At 34.9% G+C, this 24326-nt stretch overlaps 2 protein-coding genes across 3 annotated transcripts in view; one reads left to right on the forward strand and one right to left on the reverse strand.

Annotated features, from left to right (window-relative positions):
- LOC128857222 (pre-mRNA-splicing factor ATP-dependent RNA helicase PRP16) overlaps nucleotides 1–17067 on the forward strand; it is a 94712-nt gene extending 77645 nt beyond the window's left edge. Inside the window, exons 1-4 of one of the 2 annotated variants that reach the window (XM_054092871.1) lie at nucleotides 14239–14301; nucleotides 15142–16054; nucleotides 16133–16274; nucleotides 16345–17067. In XM_054092871.1, the coding sequence (XP_053948846.1) occupies nucleotides 14275–14301; nucleotides 15142–16054; nucleotides 16133–16274; nucleotides 16345–16942 (1680 nt within the window). In that variant the 5' untranslated portion in view covers nucleotides 14239–14274 and the 3' untranslated portion in view covers nucleotides 16943–17067. Of the gene's footprint in view, nucleotides 1–14238; nucleotides 14302–15141; nucleotides 16055–16132; nucleotides 16275–16344 lie in introns of those variants that run through there. The other variant, XM_054092872.1, reaches the window with a different exon arrangement.
- A 2766-nt stretch (nucleotides 17068–19833) lies between these two features.
- LOC128857224 (xaa-Pro dipeptidase) lies at nucleotides 19834–21815 on the reverse strand. Its single transcript, XM_054092874.1, has 2 exons — nucleotides 21617–21815; nucleotides 19834–21556 (listed from the first exon to the last, which is right to left on the reverse strand). Exon 2 carries the CDS (start codon nucleotides 21527–21529, stop codon nucleotides 20087–20089), a length of 1443 nt encoding a protein of 480 aa, XP_053948849.1. The 5' UTR covers nucleotides 21530–21556; nucleotides 21617–21815; the 3' UTR covers nucleotides 19834–20086.
- Nucleotides 21816–24326: the final 2511 nt, after the last annotated feature.

Raw genomic sequence — 24326 nt, forward strand, 5'->3', positions numbered from 1 at the left:
TAAATTTGTAGGTATTTCATTTATTTTTTCACCAGGTTTATCATTGATAAAAAATTCATGAATAATATTTGTTTGTTTATTATTTTCATAACTACCTCCTACAATATTACATTTTATTCTAATAGAATTAACATTCATAATATTTACTGGTAAATCAGATGATACTAATGTATTAGGTTGAATAATTTGTTCACTAAATCCTAGTAATGAAGCTATGGAATTTTTTTGTGTAAAATCAATAATATAATCACTTTTAATTTCAACTTTTAATGTTGTCATATTTGGTTTAATAGTAATACCCTTTATTTTCTCTTTTATAAAATTGTTTATATCATTTATTTCATATGAACCAGTTGGGAATGTAATTATTTTGTTAACACTGTTAATTGTATGTAAATTATCTTGTGAATCATTTCCTTCGAAAATATGTTCACTTTGTGAACCAATGACAGAGTCAACATAATGTAAAATATTATTTTTTAATTTTTCAGATATGTTCGGTATAGAATTATAAGTAGAAAAATTAAGCAAACACATTTCAAAATCATGTTTATTATCTAAAATTATTGGTTCATCAAAATTACATGAAATTATTGAAGTATTTCCATCTAATGATATAGTCGGCATTATTTAATTAAGTAAAAATTTTAAACATAGATGACCACAAATTATTTCATTTATTTCTTGATCAATATTATTATTAAAAATTACAGTATTTTCATTAGTTTTGAAATATTTCTCTATTAATATTGGTAATTTATTTATAGCAAAGGAATCATAGTAAAAAATATGATTATTATATTTTTTATATGCTACCCAGTGTGTACCATTACCATCATTATTATCTAAATTTATTATTCCACATTCTTTATCTTTTATCTTTTCTGGTAATCTATCTTTCATGAATACACCCCTAAAATTTGCTATATTAAATTTTCTAGCATATTTTTTTAAATCATAATTACTTAATGGTTTAATTGGAATTAATTCAAAATCAAATTTTTTTTAAGTAACATACCATTACCAGATTTTTTAAGTAACATACCATTACCAGATTTTATATTTTTTTCTTCTAATGCTTTATTATGACGTATTTTTTCTTCTAATAATTTATCGTTAGTTTTTTTATCATTATATGCTCTATATAATGTTGTTCCTGCAGTAACTGCAGCTCCTATTGCTGGAATAAATGGTAATAGTGCTGGTAAAAATCCACCAATTTTTTCATTATTAAAACTTTGTAACTGGGACATAGATAATTTTAATATAAAAATTTTAAAAGTAGTTTTATTATTATCTAAATGTTTTTTTATAGAATTAATTTGTTTTCTAGTTAATGGTAAATATGTTTCATTCATTACACTTTCTTTAGTTCTTTGTAATTGAATTGGTTCTAATTTTATAGTAATATCTGTTTTATTTTTCATAGCATCATAAACTTGTTTTTGTTGATCTTCATTTAGAGATATTGGATATTTAATGTATCGTCCACATTTTGGAATAAAATTAATTTCATTTTCATTTGTATTATGTTCACTTTGTGAACCGTTAACAGAGTCAACATTTATCAATTCTTCAGTTAATGAATTGTGAGTTGTTAAACCCATACCCATTTTTCTTTTAAATTTCATAGCATTAGTAGTTAAATATGCATTTACTTTTTCTGATAAACTAGCATCTTTTGCTGAAACTCTTGACCATGCTTTATCTTCTAAAATTTTATCAGCTTCATGTCTTTTCTTTATATCGTTACTTTTAGAATATGCAATATCATGTTCTTTAGCTGCTTCATCTAATTTATTAATTGGATGTATATCTTTTTCAAGTTTTAATTCAAGATTAGTACCAGGTCCTAAATAATTATATCCTGGAGAATGTAATTCAAATGGAAGATTATTTATAAGATTATTTATAATACCACTACCATAATATCGCACCATTTATTATAATAGAAAATGTGATGTATTTATTTATTTATTTGGATAATTATTAATCATGAACTGAAGGTAAACTTGAAATATCATCATCAACTTTTTTATTAATATTAGACAATTCGTTTTTATTTTTCTTATTTATTTTAGTTACATTCTTTAAAAGTTCCTCTGTTAAACTATTTGATTTAGTCTGTCGAGAATTGTATTCATTTGTCGAGAATTGTCGAGAATTGTCTTCTTTTGTCGAGAATTGTCGAGAATTGTCTTCATTTTTAGTGTTTTTGCCAATAATTTCAATACCAAGTAATTTAAGTCCATTATTAAGAGAATCGCGTGAAATATGATTTTGTTCGCAAAATTTTACTTTAGTTAATTTTAAAGTACTAGCTTGTTCTAAATAATTAATAGCTAAATTTCTTTCTCTAATTTGTTTAAGTTCATTAGCATTTTTTGGAATATGAATATTTTTTGAATTTCTAAAACTTTTTGTTTTCCCTTGTAGTGATACAAGTGGTGAAACAGTTTTAGTAGAAGGGCTTGGATGATTGTATAAATTAGTTATATTCTTATACATTTTATTCATTTTAATTTATTTATAAAAAAATTTTTTAAAATAATTATATTTTTCTTAGTGTTTCAATATAAAAAAATATTAAAAATTTTTATTATAATAAATGTCGAATATACATACAATTGAAGAATTTAAAACAAATACTGATGTGCCTATCTTGAAATTAAGAGGATCTAGTATAAAACTATTAAATAAAGAAGAAATAGAAAAAGAGGTTAAACAAACACAAGAATTTATTAGGCAACATAAATCTCAGTTTAATAATAGAAGTGGTTTTGTTCAATGTTTAAATGATGCACTTAAAAATAATGATCATGTATGGCATGAATATGCTGTTTGTATTATGAAAAGTGTTAAAAATATTAAAGATTATAATATTGAATTACATTCAGAATCAAATAAAATATTAGTAAATGAATTATTAAATGAGAAAGCTATATTAGAATTTAGTTTAATGAGTTATGAAGAAATTATTGGCAAATTAAATGATGATATGTATGAGTTACAAGTAAATTATGATATTCTTGAATCAGAACATAATAACCTTATAAATAGCATTGAAAAAAAAAACGCTGCATTAGCTGAAAAATATAAGAACAATTTTATTAAAAGACAAAAAGCTATTGAAGAATCTAAAACAATGAAGATTGGACTAGTAAATAAAAAAATTACAACACAAAAACTCAATGATTTATTGAAAAGTGTAAGTAAAATGAAATAAAAAAAAATATTGTTAATAAATGAATACTTGTGTTAATATTATTCCATATCAAAATAATTGTATATCACAGTTATACATAATTGATGCTAATAATAAATATAATGGAGGATGTAGATGTGTCATAATGGATCCGTCTTTATTAAAATTAATTTCTATTGTAATTTTTATTGTAATTGCAATTCTTATATTTTATGCAATATATTTAGATACACAAAAAAGGGTAATTGAAAATGAATGTAAAAAGATTAACAAAAAAAAAAATATTAAAAATATTTAGGATTTTTTCTATTGCATTAAATGAATAATTGTAAAAACAATTTTGATAAAAATAATCAATTATCAAAAATAGATTTTATTATTTCAAATGGAATAGATAAAATAATGCAAAATGAATACATTTCAATGGTACTAATTATTATTCTATTAATAATGTTTTTTTATAATTTGATAAGGCAATTAAATGCAAGACTACAATTATTTTAAACATAGGTTTCGACCTAGTCAAAATATATTAGTAAATTTTTAATAATATTTTTTAGTTAAATAAATGAAAGAAGAAAAAGGTATTGAATCTTATGACTTTTATGAACATTTACCAGCTAATTCAACTTTATTAAACGAATATGGAAGACCAATAGAAATAAATATTAATAATCAAGACATTAAAACGTTACCATCAAAAAGTTTACTTAATATTAGAGGTCAAATTATTGCTAAAGATAAAGATGGTAAAATATTAGATAAACTTAATCCTGATAAAATAAATTTTGTGAATAATGGTATAATAAATCTGTTTAGTAAAATTACATATTTTATTAATTCAGTTGAAATTGATAAAATTGAAAATCCTGGAATAACAACAACAATTAAAGGCTTAGCATCATTTTCTAATGATTTACCATTAAATAATGCTGGTTGGCAAATTGTAAATAAAGGTAATGTTTTTAATAAGAAAGGTTATTTTTCTGTTAGCATTCCATTGTGTATATTAATTGGGTTTTTTGATGATTACAAAAATTTCATTTTTAGAATTAATCAAAAATTAGAATTAATAAGATCAAATGATGATACAAATTGTTTAATTATTGATAATAGTTTAAGTGATCATACTTTTTCTATTGATATTAATCAAATTATATGGAGAATGCCTCATGTTAAATTTTCAGTTGAAGTTGATCATGAAATTAATAAAAAAATTTCAAATAATACAAACTTTCAAATGTATTTTAGAAATTGGAGATACTATTGTACTACTGCAATTCCAGCTGTAAAGACTTATACCTGGAATATAACATCATCTAGTGCTAAACCTAGATATTTTCTTATTGCATTTCAAACATCAAGAAATCAGAATAATTATGAAGACAATAGTAAATTTGACCATTGTAATTTAGAAAATGTTGTAGTTAAATTAAATACAAATAGATATCCAAACTATGATATGCAACTATCTATTAATCAAAATAAATTTGATACATTATATAATATGTTTCTAGATTTTAAAAATTCATATTATGGTTCTAGTATAAATAATTTACCAATAGTTAATTGTGATACATTTTTAAAAGAATATCCAATAATATGCATTGATACATCTAAACAGAATGAGGTAATTAAAGAGGCTGCTATTGATATTAAAATTGAATTTAAATGGACAGAAGATTTTCCATCAAATACAGTCGTTCACTGTTTAATTATTAGTGATGATAGTTATTCATATAATCCACTAACAAATCAAGTGATGCATGTTTGACTTGTTTTTTTAAATTTTTATAAAATTAAAATTAACTAAAAATTAATTGAAATAAATATGTAATTAATTATATTAATAGATTAAAAAAATTTATCTAAAATTCTAAATTATGGATGGTCATTTAAAAGTTACTAAATTAGATAATAAAATTAAATTAACTATTCAAAATTTTGATACTCATAAACCAATAAAAAGATTAAATGAAATATTTCCGAATATTATTAGAGCAATTATTTGTGGACCAAGTAATTGCGGAAAAACAAATGTATTATTAAATATATTATCAAAGATTTATTATTCTGATATAATAATTTGTTCAAAAACTTGCTATCAAGAAAAATATAAATTTTTGGAAGATATGATAATTCAATTCAATAAATTGTGTGTTAAAAATGATTTGGAATCTAAAGATATAAAATGTTTATCAATTCAATCTCTACCAACACCTGAAAATATTAAACCATATTCTGTAATAATATTTGACGATATCTCTACAGAACAACAAGATAATATTGCCAATTATTTTGCTTATGGTAGACACAATAACATTTCTTGTTTTTATTTATGTCAAACATATTCAAAAATACCTAAACAATTGATAAGAGATAATGCAAACTATATAATTTTATTTAAACAAGATAAGACTAATCTGAAACACATATTTAATGATCATTGTAATGATATTGATTATGATATTTTAAAAAATATGTGTATTCAATGTTGGAAAGAACAGTTTGGATTTTTAGTAATAGATAAAGAACAAGAAACAAATGATGGTAGATATAAAAAAATGTTTGAATTTTTCTTTACAATATAAAAAAATGTTTGAATTTTTGTTTGAATAAGATTTTTATTTTTTATTATTTCCATTTATTTTGGAAATCTTTATATTTTTCATTTTTTTCATCAAAAACTTTATCTAATATTTTTCTATATTTATATAATCCATCAATGGTGGGCAGCAGATTTACTAATTATGACAACAGTTAATGTTAGAATTAATAGAGGATACAAATATATGCTTAATGTAATTGATACATTTTCTAAATTTGCTTATATAGAACCATTAAAAAAGAAAGATGGAAAAACAACTTCTGAAGCATTTTTAAATATTATTAAAAAAGCAGGTTGTGCACCAAAATTACTTCATACAGATTCTGGTAAAGAATTTTTAAATAAACATTTCCAAGAAGTTTTAGATAAATACAATATTAACATGTATCAAACATTTAGTGAAAAGAAATCATCAATTGTAGAAAGATTTAATAGAACCATTAATGAAAAACTAAAAATACGATTTGAAATTCAGAAAAATACTAATTGGATTGATGTAATTGATAAAATATTATATGAATATAATTACAAAGATGTACATAGAACTATTGGTATGAAACCTTGTGAAGTAAATGAAAAAAATGAACAATTAATTTTTGATAATTGTTTTAAAATTAATAGAAACAATTTAGAAAAACCAGTTTTTAAAATTGGAGAAAAAGTAAGAATTCAATCACATAAAAAACAATTTGAAAACAAATATAAAAATAATTGGACTCGAGAAATATTTTATATTAGTAAAATTTATCCATCTAATCCAATAACATATTTAATAAGAGATTTAAATTATGAACCAATATTGGGTAAATTTTATAAATTTGAACTTCAAAGAGTTCAAATTTGAAGTTTCAATTATTTTGCGTCCACCCTCTTCTAACGCTAAATACATACTGCACTTGTAACCATGTTTGACTTTGTCAAACGGTTTCGACAGAGTCGAAACATGTGTTGATGTATAAAAGCTTATCAAATATTATGCTTATCTTGCAGTTTGTGACTCGTATTCAACAGTATTTCATTTTTTTTTGGTTTGTGCTTATGCTTATTCTATTTATAGATTGTGAGCAATGTTGATAAGATCAGCATTGCTTGCTTTGCATACTACTCAGCTGTAATTGCATTACTTTAGAATATGATGTTTAGATGAGTTGGTTAAGCAGTTGGAATTATAACAATAATTTTGTTGCAAGTTCAAATCTGACTCAAAGACTCTTGTTTTGAGGAGTTCGTCGTTTTTTTTGAAAGGTACTTTAAAAAATAAATGTATCCTTTTTTGTTTTTTTTTTGTTTGAATAGATTACTTTAAATATTTTGTAATAAATATTTAAAATTATCAATCAATAATAATCGACCCAACTCAAAATTTTTAACTTTTTTTTTTATTTTTGTTTGAATAGATTACTTTAAATATTTTGTAATCAATATTTAAAATTATCATCGACCCAACTCAAAATTTTTAACTTTTTTTTTATTTTTGTTTGAATAGATTACTTTAAATATTTTGTAATAAATATTTAAAATTATCAATCAATAATAATCGACCCAACTCAAAATTTTTAACTTTTTTTTTTATTTTTGTTTGAATAGATTACTTTAAATATTTTGTAATAAATATTTAAAATTATCATCGACCCAACTCAAAATTTTTAACTTTTTTTTTATTTTTGTTTGAATAGATTACTTTAAATATTTTGTAATCAATATTTTAACATTTTTTCACTTAATAGACATCGACCCAACTCAAAATTTTAACTGTACCAACCTAAATATTGATTACTAGTACATCAAAAATAGATATCTTTAATATCTTAAAAATATTAACTACGAGTAACTATAATTTAGGGGTGGACTAAATCGACCCAATTCAAAATTTTTAACTTTTTTTTTGAGATAATATAAGCTAAAAAAATGAGTTAAATGTTAAAAAATGTTAAAATTTTGAGTAACTGTAAGTTAAAAAAATGAGTTAAATGGTAAAAATGTTAAATTTTTGAGTTAAAATGATAAAAATATTAAAATTTTAATATTTTTGATATTGCGTTGTAGCCCGGAATATACATACTACTGATGTGTGCTTCGCCATGCACGCATACTTCCTCCACAATCACCGCACTAGCATGGTGAATATACAAACGCTAATTCTGCTCATTTTCCACCCTAATCAAACAAGTTTCGGCACTTTCTCTTATTTGCCGAATTCTTTTCCTCTTATATGTAAGAGGAAAATGTGTGTGTGTGTGTGTTTCGCGCAAGCTGGCGAGCAAGGATTTTTGCACAAACACACCTATCTGCATGAACCTACCCCCAGAGCTACCTACTATGTATTTATTTGGCTTCTTAGGCCTTTAATTTTCACCACAATGCTAAGGATTATGCAGGAGACTGTACATTGTTATTTCACTATTACAAATTAAAGTTGTACATATGAATGTGTGTAGGTATGTGCATGTGCAGAATACAGAATACAGAATCCACGTGTTGCCTTGACCCAATACCCATCCATTTCGATGAGGTTCCTTCATACCAAACACAGCTGATTTTAGTTGAAGTTGGTTGTTCCATATTCCGTAAGCAATACTTGGAATATACTTTTCTATATATGATACACACACACATACAAATCTATGTACATATATACATAAGTTCATGTGCATCTGTTTACTTTTGATAACACAACTGGGTCTAAAGTAAATGCCTCCATTCCAAAATTACTTATTCAAATGGACTCCGAAACTGCATCTGAGAATATTAACCGATTAAGTCGTTAAGCATACAGGTATTTTAGAAATACGTTAAGCTGTTCACGTTGATCCAAACCATCACTTATCAGAATGGCGATGGCGTGCAAGGAAGCGGTGATGCTCTGCATGTTTCGGAATTCGTGTTAATGCGCGATGGCAATGCTCAGGACTTATTCCGACTGGGAAGCAGTGATGCATCTAAGACGGGGAATAGGAAGGGGATCTACCGCTACGATGCTCATACGTTCGCCTCCATCTCTGTTGTAATAACATCCATTTGTCCGTACCTTTCAGATAGGGCAGGGGCACATTTAATGTCGCGGTTAGGTGCTCGACTTTCGGTGGGCCTAGATTTTGTAGCATCTGCGTAGAGATTCTGTCTTGTTCTGATCGTTTTTGGTAGAATCAAATAGAACGTTTAAAGGTTTGCACTTCGATCGAACGGTATTTTGGGCCCCCCTACTTATCACAATACCTCATCCAGACCCAGTTTCCTTATGAAGCTTAAGATAAAGCTGGGTTGGGCTGAGTGTATATGCCTGTCTTCTGGCTGAGATGTTTCAACCTTCTCCGCGCCTTAGCGCTGCATTCAAGGAGAAGGTGCATTGGAGTCTTCTGGGATTGGTTACAAAAACGAAAAGAGTCGATTTATATGTGTATAAAATAAATGACGAATGTAAACCGAAATTAGTTACCAGAAACGACAGGAAGTTGTTGATGTGGCCCTCGATAACAAACTGGTTGAAAATGCAGTCTCGGATTTGGAAGTTACTTCCGAACCCTCCCTGTCTGACCTCAGGATCATGCAGTTCGAACTGGGGAGAGAGCTCACTCAAGAAAAAACTAGAAGGAACCCTGTTTGGCATAAATTTAAAAATCTGCTAGAATTACTGACTATATACAGTTGGTAGAAAGAGTAAACAGATTCAACAGCTTAAACACTATTGCCTCCGAATGCAGCTGTTCTAAGATCAACCAAGGCAAAACCAGCACGCCGTGGTAGTCGATGGAACTCTCAGTACTTCAAAAGACGGTGCGGAGACAATTTAATAAAGCTAAAGGAACCGGGTCCTGAAATGAATATGTAAGCCTTCTAACTAAATAGGAGTAAGTAAGGAGGTTATTAAGAATGCGAAATGGAGTAGTTATATAAAACTCTGTGAGGAGATTATTTTAACCCCTTTTGCGACAAGGCTCCATACAGCCCCGCTAACACTTCCCGGGAAGTGACTTACGTCTCGGAGCTCTATATTCGATAAGGCCGGTTTCATCGGATTGAGAACTGGGTAAATATCCCTTCACCCTTCCTGACTAACAACGGCATCCGTTGTTGATATTATAAGTAAGTTCGGCTGCCGTAGCCGAATGGGTTGATGCGTGACTACCATTTGGGAGTGCTTAGGCTCGGATCTTCGCGCATGAAACAGCAAAATGATAGAAACAGTTTTTTCTCATAACAGGCTTAACCGGAAGAAACATGCTTTTACAGCATTACAGCCAAAGCAAGCCTTAGTTAACTGGTGTCCAAACGATTAGCAAGACAATCGTGGGTTTGTAGCCCGAAAATCCTGAGATGGATGTAGACCAAGACAATTAGGCCGGCCTACATATATATAGAGCGATTGCCTGACGAGATCGGCCCAATTAACAGCACCGGTTGGTTTGTCTAAGCATCGACGCATGGCCTGTCCAATAGCTGCATGGAAGAGGGTTCTCGAGTTAGCACCTCTTCATATAGTTTTTCAGCGATCAACCAAGCGTTCCCTAATTAATTCATTAGGGAAGGTTTTGGCAAATGAATAGCATGGAATTGCTGAGCGTGTAGCTCGCTCAACTCTCCAGAGATGATATTACAAAGGCTATAGATTATGAGAAGTGGTTCAGAATTCAACTAGAAATTAAAATAAATTGGAGCACCTTCAGTCTTTCTGGATGGCATAGGCACTGAAATCTACAGTCCCAAAACAAAGCTGGCCGAGCCAACATATAGTTTCCCAACATTTTCGCCCTGCCTATGTGTAGAGATCGATTTAGAAAGGGAACTTCAGAATTAGCAAATTGCCATTCTAAGCGACAGTCAAATTGGATAAGTCCTTACTAATACTTAAGTGCATAGTTAAACTCAATCTATTAGGGTTGCCGATCCGGCTCATATGGGTCCCAGGACATATGGGAATATCTGGAAATGAGACTGACCTCGTCGTTCCCATGATAGTCGTTTCTACGTTACCGGAACGACCCCGATTTATATCAGGCCAAGGACTATCACTCCAGCAGCATTGCCCGTACATGTGTTTATGCTGCTAAAACTACTGCGACCTCGTTATTAATAGGGACAGAGTCATTCCTAGCCTTGGGGAGAGATTAAAAGCGAAGAGCTAAGAGAAATGCTTAAGTTGATACCAAATAATGGGGCCTTATTGGAAGGGTCCACCAAAATAAAAAAAAACTCCCTAGGACAAACTGGCATTGCCACAGGTAACTGCAGATTACATAGGCTCAGATCAATCCCCGGAAACTCCAACGCACCTTCTTCTCGAATGCGACGCCATAACGAGAAATAGAAATAGATATCTCGGCCTGGTATGGTAGGCAGAAAGGTACATACACTCAGCCCAACCCAGCTCCATCTGAGGTTCACTTAGGGAACTGGGTTTGGATGAGGTACTGTGATTAGTAGGTGGCATAAAACACCATGAGGTCGAAGTGCAAACCTCAAATGAATATAAATCAAAAAATATAAATCGCTACTAAAAATAAATTTGAATAGGGACTCATCCCTATTGATGTTGGTCCTTCCCCATTCCTTGCTGGGGAGGGCACTAAAAAATAAAAACAATAATTTTCAATTTTCCAAATTTTCCAAATTCCACAAATTGGAGGGATAGCTAGTCTAAAACACCTGTACTTAGAGTTGGGTATTTCCCGAGAAAATCCCAATCTCGAGAATCGGGATTTCCCGAAATAACGAAAATTTCAATTCTCGAGATGCGTGATTTCCCGAAAATAATTTTTGAGATTTCTCGAGAATTCTCGAAAATTCGGGAAAAATTCCAAAAAATTAAAAAAAAAATCTAAAACCAGTGTAAGAGCAATGAATTTCATAAAATATTATTTTTATTTATTTTTATTAAAGTATAAATTACATAAAAAAATATTTGAAAATATTACTATTTCAATTATTGCAAACAAAAAAGTGAAACAAAAATAATTACAAAAAAATTCAAAACAAAAATAATTCAAGATTATACATACTTATTAAAATAGGGGAAAAAAGTGATTGTAAACATTATTTCCCAAAATGGTGTTTTAAAAAACACAGACTGTCAATGGCTTCGTCTGACAATCGCGTACGCTTTTTGGACACAAAATTACCCGCTGTAGAAAAATTCCTCTTATTTTGAGTCGATGTTGGCTTAACAGTGTTAAAAGCCCCGATCAGTCTTTCAACATTTTGTGTTTTCTCTTCAGTTTTTTCATATAGTTTTAGCTCGTTTCTAAGCGACGAAAACATCTGGTTCGCCGCATGTTGCGCAATGTCTGCTTTCGGTTTTGAGCATTGCTGAACGTATTTTTCAAGCTGTTTCTCCATATCTTCTTCATCGACGTTGTTGGTTGCAAATACGTCATCATCGTCAGAACTAGACACTGCTTGGTCTTCTTGAATGCTCGTAGAAAATAGACGAACCAAGTAGTTTTCGGCTTCTTTTATCAATTCTGTTTTAGAACAGGTGTGGAAAAATTCAGATTTGTCACTAGAGCTGTTAACTGGATCGTGTAAATATTTAAAGGCCGATAACAAACGGCTAGATCTACGAGCTGTTAAGTTTTTTTTTAGGCTGGATAAGAATTCATTGCCCAATTCGGTGTGCTGATTCTCCAATTTTGTGAACAAAAATTTGAGAATAGAATCCGCAGCAAGTAAGTTCACATTTTGGCGACTAAGTGCTTCTACAGCAACACGTATAGGTTTAAGAGCATTTATAATATCCTCGCAATACTTTTCTTCTGCGTCAGTAGTGGCCATAAAATTTAAATTAAGAGTGTCGAGCGCCTTACGAACATGCTTGCTGATGCAATTGTATCTGGCCAGAATAGTTTCCAGGCTATTCCAACGTGTTTTGCAATCCAACAGCAAGAAAAGCTCTTTCTTCTCGACCTCTTTAACATTATTCTGCATGATGGCGAGTTCTTGAATTTCAAAACTATCTTGCGAACCTTTTTTACGATTTCAAATGCAGACTTTATAGTGACCGTCTTGTCAGCAACAAATACGATATTGTCGTCCTCGTCATCGGAAGCGTTTTCCGCATTAATGTCGGAAAATGAAGTACTGGCTGCGTAGTTTTCATTTTCATCGGAGCCTCTATCATCCGAATCGTCTCCATCGCTTACGTCACTATCGTATATTCTGTTTGCGACTTTTCGTTTCTGGTACATTACCTCCATGACCGCCAAATGTATGCCGTGATTGTAGCAAATCTGTTGATGCCCTGGTGATAGTCTCCCAAATTTTAGCCACGATGTCGGACTGTAGTTTTATATTGAAGTCTGAAAGCTTTGCATTTACGAGCTCATATACTTTTTCAGCGGGACATGATTCCTGAATGCGAACCAGGCCAAGGTTGTCAGATTGTCAATCGTCATAATATACATATGTATATGGATGTTCATGTAACGTCGGTTTCGCACGCTTGTCCACTCGTCGATGCTCAAGCTGAACTTACGCTGTGCAGATTTAAAATTTTCAATTTTGATCTTCAAATCGCTTTTTATTTTCGTGCAGTACTTCATAACCAAACCCAGAACAGCTTTGTGACACTTTGGAAGATGAAATCCTAAGCGGCTGATACAATTACGAATGAACTCACTTTTTGTTATCGCGTTTATTGGAATTCCATCTTTTGCAGCCAATTTTGCAACAATTTGTTCAAGCGATACAGGCGAGGAAGAAGTATTGAAAAAGTTGTGAAGAGTTCGGGTCTTCTTGGCTGGTGGCTGTTCTTTTGGAGCCTCATGTTCCCTTCGCTTCATGTTGTGTATCCTCTCCATGTGACGGTGAAGTCCAGATGTTGACGATGACTTGCATTTAATGATTTTATTGCATTTCAAACATGTTGCTTCGTCGTCAAATCGCTTGAAAAGCTGCCACACTTGGTCGTATTCGTATTCTGAACTCATGATTTTTAATGCTAAAAATTCAAAATTTGTTTTAAATTTTGTTTTTTAAAGGAAGTAACTAACCGGTACTCACAGTCAACGATACGTCGATTCAAAACTTAAAAATAAGTAATATTTGGACCACAAAATATTTTATTATACGGTGTATAATTTATACTTAATCAGGTACCACAAAATGAAACGCACCCGCTCACTACAAAAAATAAATTTACAAACGTCGTCTGTGCAGTCTGCGAACAAATTGAAATTGCTTGACTATTTTCAAAGCATTTCTAATTGCTTAACTGCTGCTACATATAAGAAACACATAAAACTAAACTTCATTAGCTTGATGTTACAGTGCTTTCCCTCGACATAGCATAGCAACGCATCTAGCATTTACTCTGTAGTCACCCTAAAACAAAAAAAAAAAAACAAACAAATAAATGGAACAGTTACATATGTATACTGTTGTGGCTTTTCGCATAGCAATTGAAACTATGGTGTGAATTGTATGTGATTCTGCGAAACAGTATGTAGTGTGCATTCTTTGTAACATAATGGCCGTTACAGTTTGGTGTTTCCAGGTATTCATCATATGTACATATGTGTATTCTTTTACTTTTGAAAGAATTGTTTTTTTTCTTAATATTTGACAACAAAAATTAAAAAAAAACAATGGGTTTCTCGAGAAATCTTGAAACATTCTCGAGATTCGGGATTTCCCGAAATGCTAAAAATTTCAATTCTCGAGATTCGGGATGGAAAAATATCGAAAATTTCTCGAGAATTCCCGTCGGGAAATTCCCGAAACCCAACTCTACCTGTACAGGATACATGCGTCATTATTAAAGCTGAAATTAAACAAACTCAATTTCCCCGTTCCCACGACAGTCGGTTCTACATAACCGGAACGAACCCAGAGTTGCCCATATTCGACGGACCCATGTGTTTTTTGGACCCAGGCAACACACATTGCGTCAATTGAATTTTATACGGGAATAAATGCAAATCAATGCGGATAATTCGTTGTAAAGTGGTCCGAGCAATGCCCAACTGCTGAGAACGCACGTTGAGTTTTCACAATTGACTTCTTTTGTTGAATGTAAATTTTAACAATTTGGGAGCGCCGCGTGGCGTGTACTGTTCCATGGTAAAAATCTGCTTGGACTGACGCTTCCATCGGGGTATGTCATTAAGCGATCTGACGTCTCTGTCAAAAGATCAGATGAGTCCGTCGAATATTGGCAACCCCGTATTCGGTCGAGAACTGTTACTCCGGCATCCTTCCCCGTACAAACTCAATTCCCTCTAGTTAAGACACATCGGTATCCACATCGACGCAGTGCATAATTGAAAATATTTGTAATCCTTTATCAATAACTGAGTGCATAAAATATTTTTAATTTGCTCTCCCTCTCTTACAGATCGTTGCAAGGCGCCATGATTTGAAGCTGATCGTCACTTCAGCCACTATGGACTCCACAAAGTTTGCGACATTCTTCGGCAATGTGCCCACCTTCACAATTCCTGGTCGTACTTTCCCAGTCGATGTGATGTTCAGTAAGAACACTTGCGAGGATTACGTGGAATCGGCGGTTAAACAGGCGCTACAAGTGCACCTCACACCCAACGAAGGCGACATGTTAATATTTATGCCCGGTCAAGAGGACATCGAAGTAACATGCGAAGTGCTGGCCGAGCGCTTAGCAGAGATCGACAATGCACCCGAGTTGTCCATATTGCCCATCTATTCCCAATTACCGTCCGATTTGCAAGCGAAAATATTCCAAAGGTCACCAGAAGGTTTGCGCAAGTGCGTGGTGGCCACAAACATCGCTGAGACTTCACTGACTGTTGATGGTATTATATACGTCATCGATTCGGGATACTGTAAACTGAAAGTCTACAATCCACGCATCGGTATGGATGCTCTACAGATCTATCCTATCTCGCAGGCGAATGCCAATCAACGTTCGGGTCGTGCAGGTCGTACTGGTCCCGGACAGGCGTTTCGCCTGTATACACAACGACAATACAAAGAGGATCTACTGGCGCTGACTGTGCCCGAGATACAGCGTACTAACTTAGCGAATACGGTGTTGCTGCTGAAGTCGCTGGGAGTGGTGGACCTGCTGCAATTTCACTTTATGGATCCGCCACCTCAGGATAATATACTTAATTCCTTGTATCAGCTGTGGATACTTGGCGCATTGGATCACACTGGTGCGCTGACACCACTCGGTCGGCAAATGGCCGAATTTCCACTCGATCCGCCGCAATGCCAAATGCTGATTGTCTCCTGCCAAATGGAGTGCAGCGCCGAAGTGCTCATCATAGGTAAGTATTGCTGTTTTTCTCCCCGAATAGTTTACAACAGATCATAATAAAATCGTTTTCTATTTTATATTTTTTTAGTATCTATGCTTTCCGTTCCCTCCATTTTCTATCGACCCAAAGGACGCGAAGAAGAAGCAGATGGTGTACGTGAGAAATTCCAAGTGCCGGAATCCGATCATCTAACCTACCTCAATGTATACCTGCAATGGAAGCAAAATAAGTGAGCCATTTAAATTCGTTACCTAAATTTTCTGCATAGCTGACTTTTTTTCTTTCTTCCCCCGCTGCAGTTACAATTCCAGTTGGTGCAATGAACATTTCATACACGTGAAGGCAATGCGTAAAGTACGTGAAGTGCGTCAACAGCTCAAGGATATTATGATACAACAAAAACTCAATGTAAAATCTTGCGGTACTGATTGGGATATTGTGCGCAAATGCATTTGCTCGGCGTATTTCTATCAGGCTGCACGCCTCAAAGGTATCGGCGAGTATGTGAACTTGCGTACGGGCATGCCTTGCCATCTGCATCCCACATCGGCGCTTTATGGACTTGGCACAACACCCGACTACGTTGTGTATCATGAACTTGTGATGACTGCCAAGGAATATATGCAATGCGCAACCGCTGTCGATGGCTATTGGCTGGCAGAATTGGGTCCTATGTTCTTCTCTGTAAAAGAAACTGGGCGCAGTGGGCGCGAGAAGAAGAAGCAAGCGGCTGAGCATTTAAAGGAAATGGAAACACAAATGCAGTTGGCGCAAGAACAGATGGAGGAACGCAAATTGCAGGCAGCACAACGCGAAGAGCAGATGACACCGAAGCAGGAAATTATAACGCCCGGCGGTGCTACACCCAGGCGTACGCCAGCGCGCATTGGCTTGTAATTGTGGCAAGATCATTTCGACCTACATTCGTATGTACATACTTAAGTGTTCTTGTAGCCTAATTCATGACTCTGTATTTTTACCAGCAACTAATGGAAATAAAGTGGTTAACAGAAAAATGTTAAGCATTTTAGTTTTAATATAATATTTTAAAGGGTAAAGGGTGTATCTGATGGGGCATTCGTAAAGTCCTAAACGTGTAGTAAAGGGTAATCAGATTGGAGGTACTTTTTCCAATAGGAGTTTTTTGACAGATCACGCATGACTACTGCCAAACTAAATACATATAATTTTTCAGTATCCATTGACATTTCATCGTGGAAAGACTTACGCCTCAACGACGTTTACAAGTCGTACGAGTGTATTACGAAAATCGACGCTCTCTGAAAAGTGTTGATCGCGCACTCAGGCTAACTTATGACGACCAGCGATGAGGCCCATTTTTGGCTTAATAACTACTTCAATAAGCAAAATTTCTGTATTTGGGCTGAAGAGCAACCGGGAGGCATTCAAAAACAGCCACAACATCCATTGAAAATAACCAATTGGTGCGTGCGTGGCGTCTATGGGTTGCAGGAATCATCGACCCATATTTCTTCCAAGACGAGGCTGGCGTCAATGTGGCAGTGAATGACAAACGCTGAAAAACGAAACGCGCCGTGATAAACGACTTTCTGATGCCGGAAATTGAAGCCCGTGATCTCCACAGCATTTGGTTCCAACAAGACGACGCTACTTGCCCATATAGCAGGTGAAGCAATGGATTTATTGCGTCGTCGTCTCGATGAGAAATGTATCTCTCGTCTCCGAACAGTGGATTGACCACCAAGATCGTATGATATCTCATCTTTGGACTTTTATTTGTGGAGGTATGTAAAGTGTCATTGTTTTGTGGATAAATCAGCTTCGACTGAGCCATTGGAAGCCAACATTACTAAAACCAATCACGAGATACCGAACGAAGTTCTCCAGCGAGTCATTCAAAATTGGCGTTTACCGATGACCGAATGAAACATTCTACACAAAAATAGCGAAGATTACCCAAACAATTTTGAATTTTCGTTGTTTTATTTCAATTTAAAAACCGATACCTTTGATCACCCATTATTTTTAGGTGCGTAACTATATAGTTCTCGCTGTTTTTTGATGAAAATACTACTTTATTCTCGTATACCGTCGCGGTAAAATTGTTCATCTTTTGAGGCTATCCACGGATCAAGCCATTTTTTGATGTCTTCATATGAATGGAACTGCTGGTCAGCTAGGCCATGTGCCATCGATCGGAACAAGTGATAATCGGACGGCGCAATATATGGAGAATATGGCGGGTGGGGTAGGATTTACCATTTCAGTGTTTCCAGGTAGGTTTTAACAGGTTTGGAACGTGAGGCCGAGCGTTGTCATGCTGTAGAATCACTTTTTCATGGCTCTCCGCGTATTGCGGTCGCTTCTCGCGCAGTGCTCGGCTCAATCGCGTTAATTGAAGTCGATACCGATCCCCAGTGATGGTTTCACTTGGTTTTAACAGTTCATAACAAATAACACCAACTTGGTCCTACCAAATACAGAACATAACCTTCGCAGCGTGAATATTCGGCCAAGGCGACGACGTAGAAGCATGACCGGGCAGTCCCCTTGACTTTCTTTTCTTTGGATTGCTGTAATGAATCCATTTTTTCATCACCCGTCACGATGAGATAAAGAAAAATCTTCCTTTTTTGCCGCTGGAGCAGTTGTTCACAGGCGAAAAAACGACGTTCAACATCCCTTGGTTTTAACTCATAAGGAACCCAAGTCTCCTATTTCTGAATCGTTCCCAAAGTATGAAATAGCTTGGAAATGGAGTTATCCGCCAACTTCTAATACTGAAGCAAGCTCTTCATGCGTTTGACACGTTGAGCAATGTCTCCAATTCAGCGTCTTCGAGGGTTTTTGGCCTTCCTTCACGCGGACGGTCGTCAATATTAAAATCACCGTCTTCGAAGCGACGGAACCAATCTCGGCACTTTGTTTCGCTTAAAGCGGCATCTCCATAAACATTTTGTAGTTTTCTCAAAACTATGTTTTTGAACTGGTGATCACTCTAACTTAAAAACCGCTTGGTAGATTTCAACGAAATTTATTGAAAAACATAAACAACTCGTGCCTGATCGAAGGATTTTTTTTCCAAACATTTTTTCTCGAAAATCTGAAAAATATTTTATGAGGGCGCCATATTAATTTTGAAAAAAAAAGCTTCGATCAGGCACAAGATTATCTATTAATAAAACTAATGTCTTGTCCGATTGATTTTAGGTGAATCTCCAAGGACTTGTAATGATCACCGCAAGGGACTTCTGGAGAAACCGGCCCACACAAACGGCGATAACTTTTACAATAAATTTTTTTATTTGTGAAATTTTCCCAAAGTAAAGTCGAAATATGATAATATTAATGGTATGTTTTTATTTTTTAAAATAAAGCAATAGACTAGAAAAAAAATTGAAAATCATCATTTTTTTCGGGCCTCTGACTACCCCTAATCCCTTAATTAATTACTTGAAGGTGCAGGGTCACGAAAATATTCGCATATATCGGCTAAATCTGATCCGATTTTCATGATGTTAGCGTAAAAAAAGGTATCGCTGACTTACTATGGAATTCACTATAAATTTTATCGGTTCAAAATTAGCACCAACTTACCGGCCATACCAGTCAAATTTGTAGCAACCAGGTAAATTTAGGTTCACGACTGTCGTTCTTCGTAACCGGAACGACCCTGTTTTATATACGGCCAAGGACTGTCACTCCAGCAGCTTTCCCCGTATATGTATGGGGCATATTTATGCAGCTACAACAACAACATGTCTAGTTTGATTTAGATCCGTGAATTTTGAGCGTAGATGTGTTACTAAGTTGCTTGACTTTTTTATTCAATAACAGATATATAAAATATGTAGTAAACATGCAATAAAAAAAAAGTAAATATATGTAACGATGTGATAAAGCATATAGTTCTTTCTTTCTTGGTAGGTACAATACCCATATAAATCATCGATGACAATCTAATCTGCACTTGTGCTTATCACGGCACTATTCCATTCAATCAATATATATTTGGGAGAGATAAAGTAGAAAATATATTCCCAAGTAACAATTTTTTGGTCATTCCTTGCGAACAGCCATCGTCTTCTCGATTTCCTCCACAGTGCGTGGCACAATGGCGAAATTCTCACATCCAGTTTTAGTGATCAGCACATCGTCCTCAATGCGTACGCCGCCAAATTTGCGGAATCGTTCATACACCTCTGGCACGATGAACTTGTTCAAATTCGGGTCGGCAAGTGCACGATCCATTAGGTATTCGATGAAGTAACATCCCGGCTCGACAGTCACGTACATGCCTGCTTTCAGCGTACGCGCAAAACGTAGTTTACTTAGCCATTGTTCGGTTGGGCGCGTCGGTTGCCCCGCTAGATAGCCACCGACATCATGCACATCCAAGCCGATCAGATGCCCCAGACCGTGCGGTTGGAAAACACCCGCCAAACCTGCGGCGAGCATATCGTCTACATCTCCTTTCAGCATACCGCCATCCTTCAATTTCTCCAGCATAACACGGCACGATAGCTTGTGCATATCCACCCAGGAGACGCCATCACGTGCCTGCTGCAATACGGCATTTCGCCCAGCCAATACAGCATTGTAAATGTATTTCTGGTCTTCGGTGAATTTACCATTAGCTGGGAAGCTACAAGTTATATCCGCTGCATAGCCACAGTAGTTGGCGCCCATATCAAAGAGGCACATATCGCCATCGCGCACAGGTCCATCGTTTGGCGCTCCCGCATGACCATAGTGTAGTACTGCCGAATTTACGCCACTGCCGCAAATGCAAGTGTACGAGGCGTGTCGGCAGCCGCCAACAGCGTACGCATGATGCAAAAACACCGCCTCGCCTTCATACTCGGAACGACCAGGACGCATGAACTGCATAACACGAATGTGTGCATCTGAAGAAACTTTTGCGACGTAGCGCAGCACCTCAATTTCCTCGGGCGACTTGATAACGCGACACTCGGCTATTACTGGATGTAGCAAATCACAGTCGACAATAAATTTTTCAATTCCTTCAAATCGCGCCGGTTTCGAGGCTAAGCCACTGTCCGTATTGATTCCACTCAGAGTAAGTATTAGAGAGGGATCAGCACTCTCAAAGAACGCATTCAATTCGTCTACATAACGCACCCTGTCTACTTCGTACATTTTCTTAAATTCCTCCAAAGTATACAACTTGCCCATCCAAGTGGCATACTCTTCAGGCAAACGGGGCACAAACAATGTTGACTTGCTTGTGTCTACTTCCAATACACCATAGCAGCCGGGTTCTTTTACTCCAAACAAGTACTGGAAGTAAGATTCCTGACGAAAAGGATGGCTTATATCCGTGTCGTTGAAACTCACGTCATCGCCACCAGCGAGTAGCACGTATGATTTGGCTTTTAAGGAACCCTTTTCCCTTAGAGCAGCACAGACTTTTTGTCTATTTTTCTGGAAGAGTGACATTAGCACTGAAAGTGTCGTTGGACCCATGCGAAAGGTGGCCATTTTGGTGTCAATTTACTTGCTTTGACGCTGTAGAAATGTAACGGCAAATTAGAAAACGAAAATTTATAAGTTTGTGCTATCGCTTACGTGTGTATGGTTACAATTTAAGACCGCAACTGGAGTTCATTCCCAGTAGCTTTTATCTGGCTTTCCGTGGCCGTTTATTTATTAGTGCAATGGGTTTTATTGCACTTCAACTAATCAGTATACAAAGTAGAACAACAAAAAAATGTAATCGACAAGTTTCAACGTTTTCTGTCTGGTTTCGGTTTTCTTCGTTTTATTTTAGTTTATTCAGCTGATTGGAGCTGACAACATTCATTTTGCCATAGGGAGGGTAAAACAACGATTGTTGGTCGATAATTTCCTGATTATTGTTTTTATATCGCGGGTGTTTTTCAGCTGCCTGAGAACTATCGATATCGATAATTATGGTTTGAAAGCTAAGAATAGCAAACTGTGTTGACATTTCTGTTCAGTAAAAGACTTTGGGCGTGACTTCTCTTTTTCTTAATTGGCGCGATAACCGATTACCTCATTTTAGTCGAGTTTAACAAAGCGCGCTAATAGTTTCTTTCTCGTGCTAACCGGCGCCAATTGGACACACCAAGTGAAACCAAGTTCTTCCCCATCTGATATTTTCAACGCAGAGGAGGCCTTCCTCTTCCTTTGCTACCACCAGCTGGTACCGCGTCGAATACTTTCAAAGCCGGAGCGTTTGTATCCATTCGGACGACATGACTCAGCCAACGTAGCCGCTAGATCTTTATTCGCTGCGCTATGTGGAGCGTGACTACCATTCGGAAATCGGAGAGAGCGTAGGTTGGAATCTCCGTGAAACACCAAAGTGAAGAGAAAGTTTTTTCTTATAGCGTTCGTCCCTCGGAAGGCAATGGCAAATCTCCGAGTGTATTTTTGCCATGAAAAAGCCCCTCATAAAAAACAATTAGGCGTTTGGAGTCGGCTTAAAACGGTAGGTCCCTCCATTTGTGGAACAACATCAAGACGCACACCACAAATAGGAGGAGGAGCTCGGAGAAACACCCAAAAAGGGAGTACGGGCCAATTATATAAATATTAGTAAAAATATTTATTTGGGAAGGAACTACAGCTGATCTCCGGGAACTCCTCTCAAAAAAGACGTTTTGCGGTGACCACAATATCTCTGAACTGGATCCTCTGAAATTTAAAAACCAAATAGATTTCGTTAAAGTAATGCAAAATATAGTAATTAATCGAAGGAATAAGCAAAACAATTACATTTTTTTGACAAAATAGCAATTTTTAAAAACAAAAAATCGATTTTAACCAAATTTCGGCCCTTAATTGTTTATAAAAGGAAATATTTATCTTCGATTAATTAATAAAAAAAATATTTAAGGTCGTGTTGAAATTTCAGACTAATCGGTGTAGCCGTTTTCGAGTAATGTTGGTCAACGACTTTGAACACACCATTTTGAGAAAAACGCGCTGGCCTTTTACTTACATGCACTCTGAAACGCCTTTTTCAAATTTGCGTGTAACTTCGAAAATATTCACCGGAGCGATATTAAATTCTGTGTATATTCTTAAATATATGTACCTTAAGAAAATAAATGAAAAAATTGGTTTTTGAATTTTAACTATATATAACCCCTTAAGACAACTAACCTCAATGTAAATTTTCAAGTCATCGACATAAAGAAGAAGTCCCGTTGAAGAGAAACACGACGAAATGTCATTTATCAGGCTAACGTCAAAGGAGCCAATAAATGGTTTCGATGAAATACCATCAATATCAACACGAGAGCTCCTCTTGTCCAAATCCGATTTAATCCTATCCCAAAAATACAGATGAAAACCTAAATTTGGCAATTTAGCAGCCAAAATTTTGTGAGAAATCGTATTAAAAGTTCTAGAGAAATAAGAAATCAATTTGGACGCTATGCCGAAAAGAAGCAAAGAGGTCTGCCGTAAAAATTGAAAGATTAGTTGATACGAGTATAGATCGAGCCACAAACCTGTACTGACCCAAAGTTGAAGACTAGTTTTTTTTTTTTTTTTTTTTTGGTGGGACAACTAGCAAGTAATTGTCTATTGTACTGCACTCGGATTCGCTTTTAATTTTCTTTAAATCTACTCGATCTCCGAAGTGGTGCCAAGGAGCCAAGCCTGATTCGAGCGAAGGCGGGGCAGGCGCAAAGGAAGTGGTCCGCCGCCGTTGTTTACATACGGCGAATGCTGCTGTCACTCCTTGGCCAGATATAAATCCGGGTCGTTTCGGTAACGTAGAACCGACTGTCGTGGAAACGAGTGGTCCGCAGTCTCATTCTCCTCTTCACAAGCTGGACAGAGTACACTGTATGAGATGAACAACAAAAGTGGCCCGTCATCAGTCCAACCAGCTGCCTACAGTCCCTTTTGCTTAATGACAGGAAGATCTGCGACAGTCGATCAGACTTGACAGGTAACATCAGTTTTGTCCATCGGCAATCTCTCTCAGCCTGCCAAGTTCACTTGGGGGTTGAAGTAACCCGTTTGCTAACCGTGGCTTTGATTGCTGCTGAGGGAGTGGTCGAACGGGTTCCGAGCCAAAGAATGTGATCTCAGAGCCCATCCTAGCTAAGGAGTCAGAGGTCTCGTTACCTACGATACCCACGCGCCTCGGGACCCATGTTAGCATCAGGCTATTATGTCTACCGACATAGTTCAGCCTAGATTTACAGGACTCGAGTACCCCTGAAGGCTGGTAACAAATTACTTGAGCGATTTTCAAAAATGTCATCTCATTCATGACACCAAGCACATCTCATGAGTT

Source organism: Anastrepha ludens, chromosome 3 (assembly GCF_028408465.1).
Source record: "Anastrepha ludens isolate Willacy chromosome 3, idAnaLude1.1, whole genome shotgun sequence".
Lineage (NCBI taxonomy): Eukaryota > Metazoa > Arthropoda > Insecta > Diptera > Tephritidae > Anastrepha > Anastrepha ludens.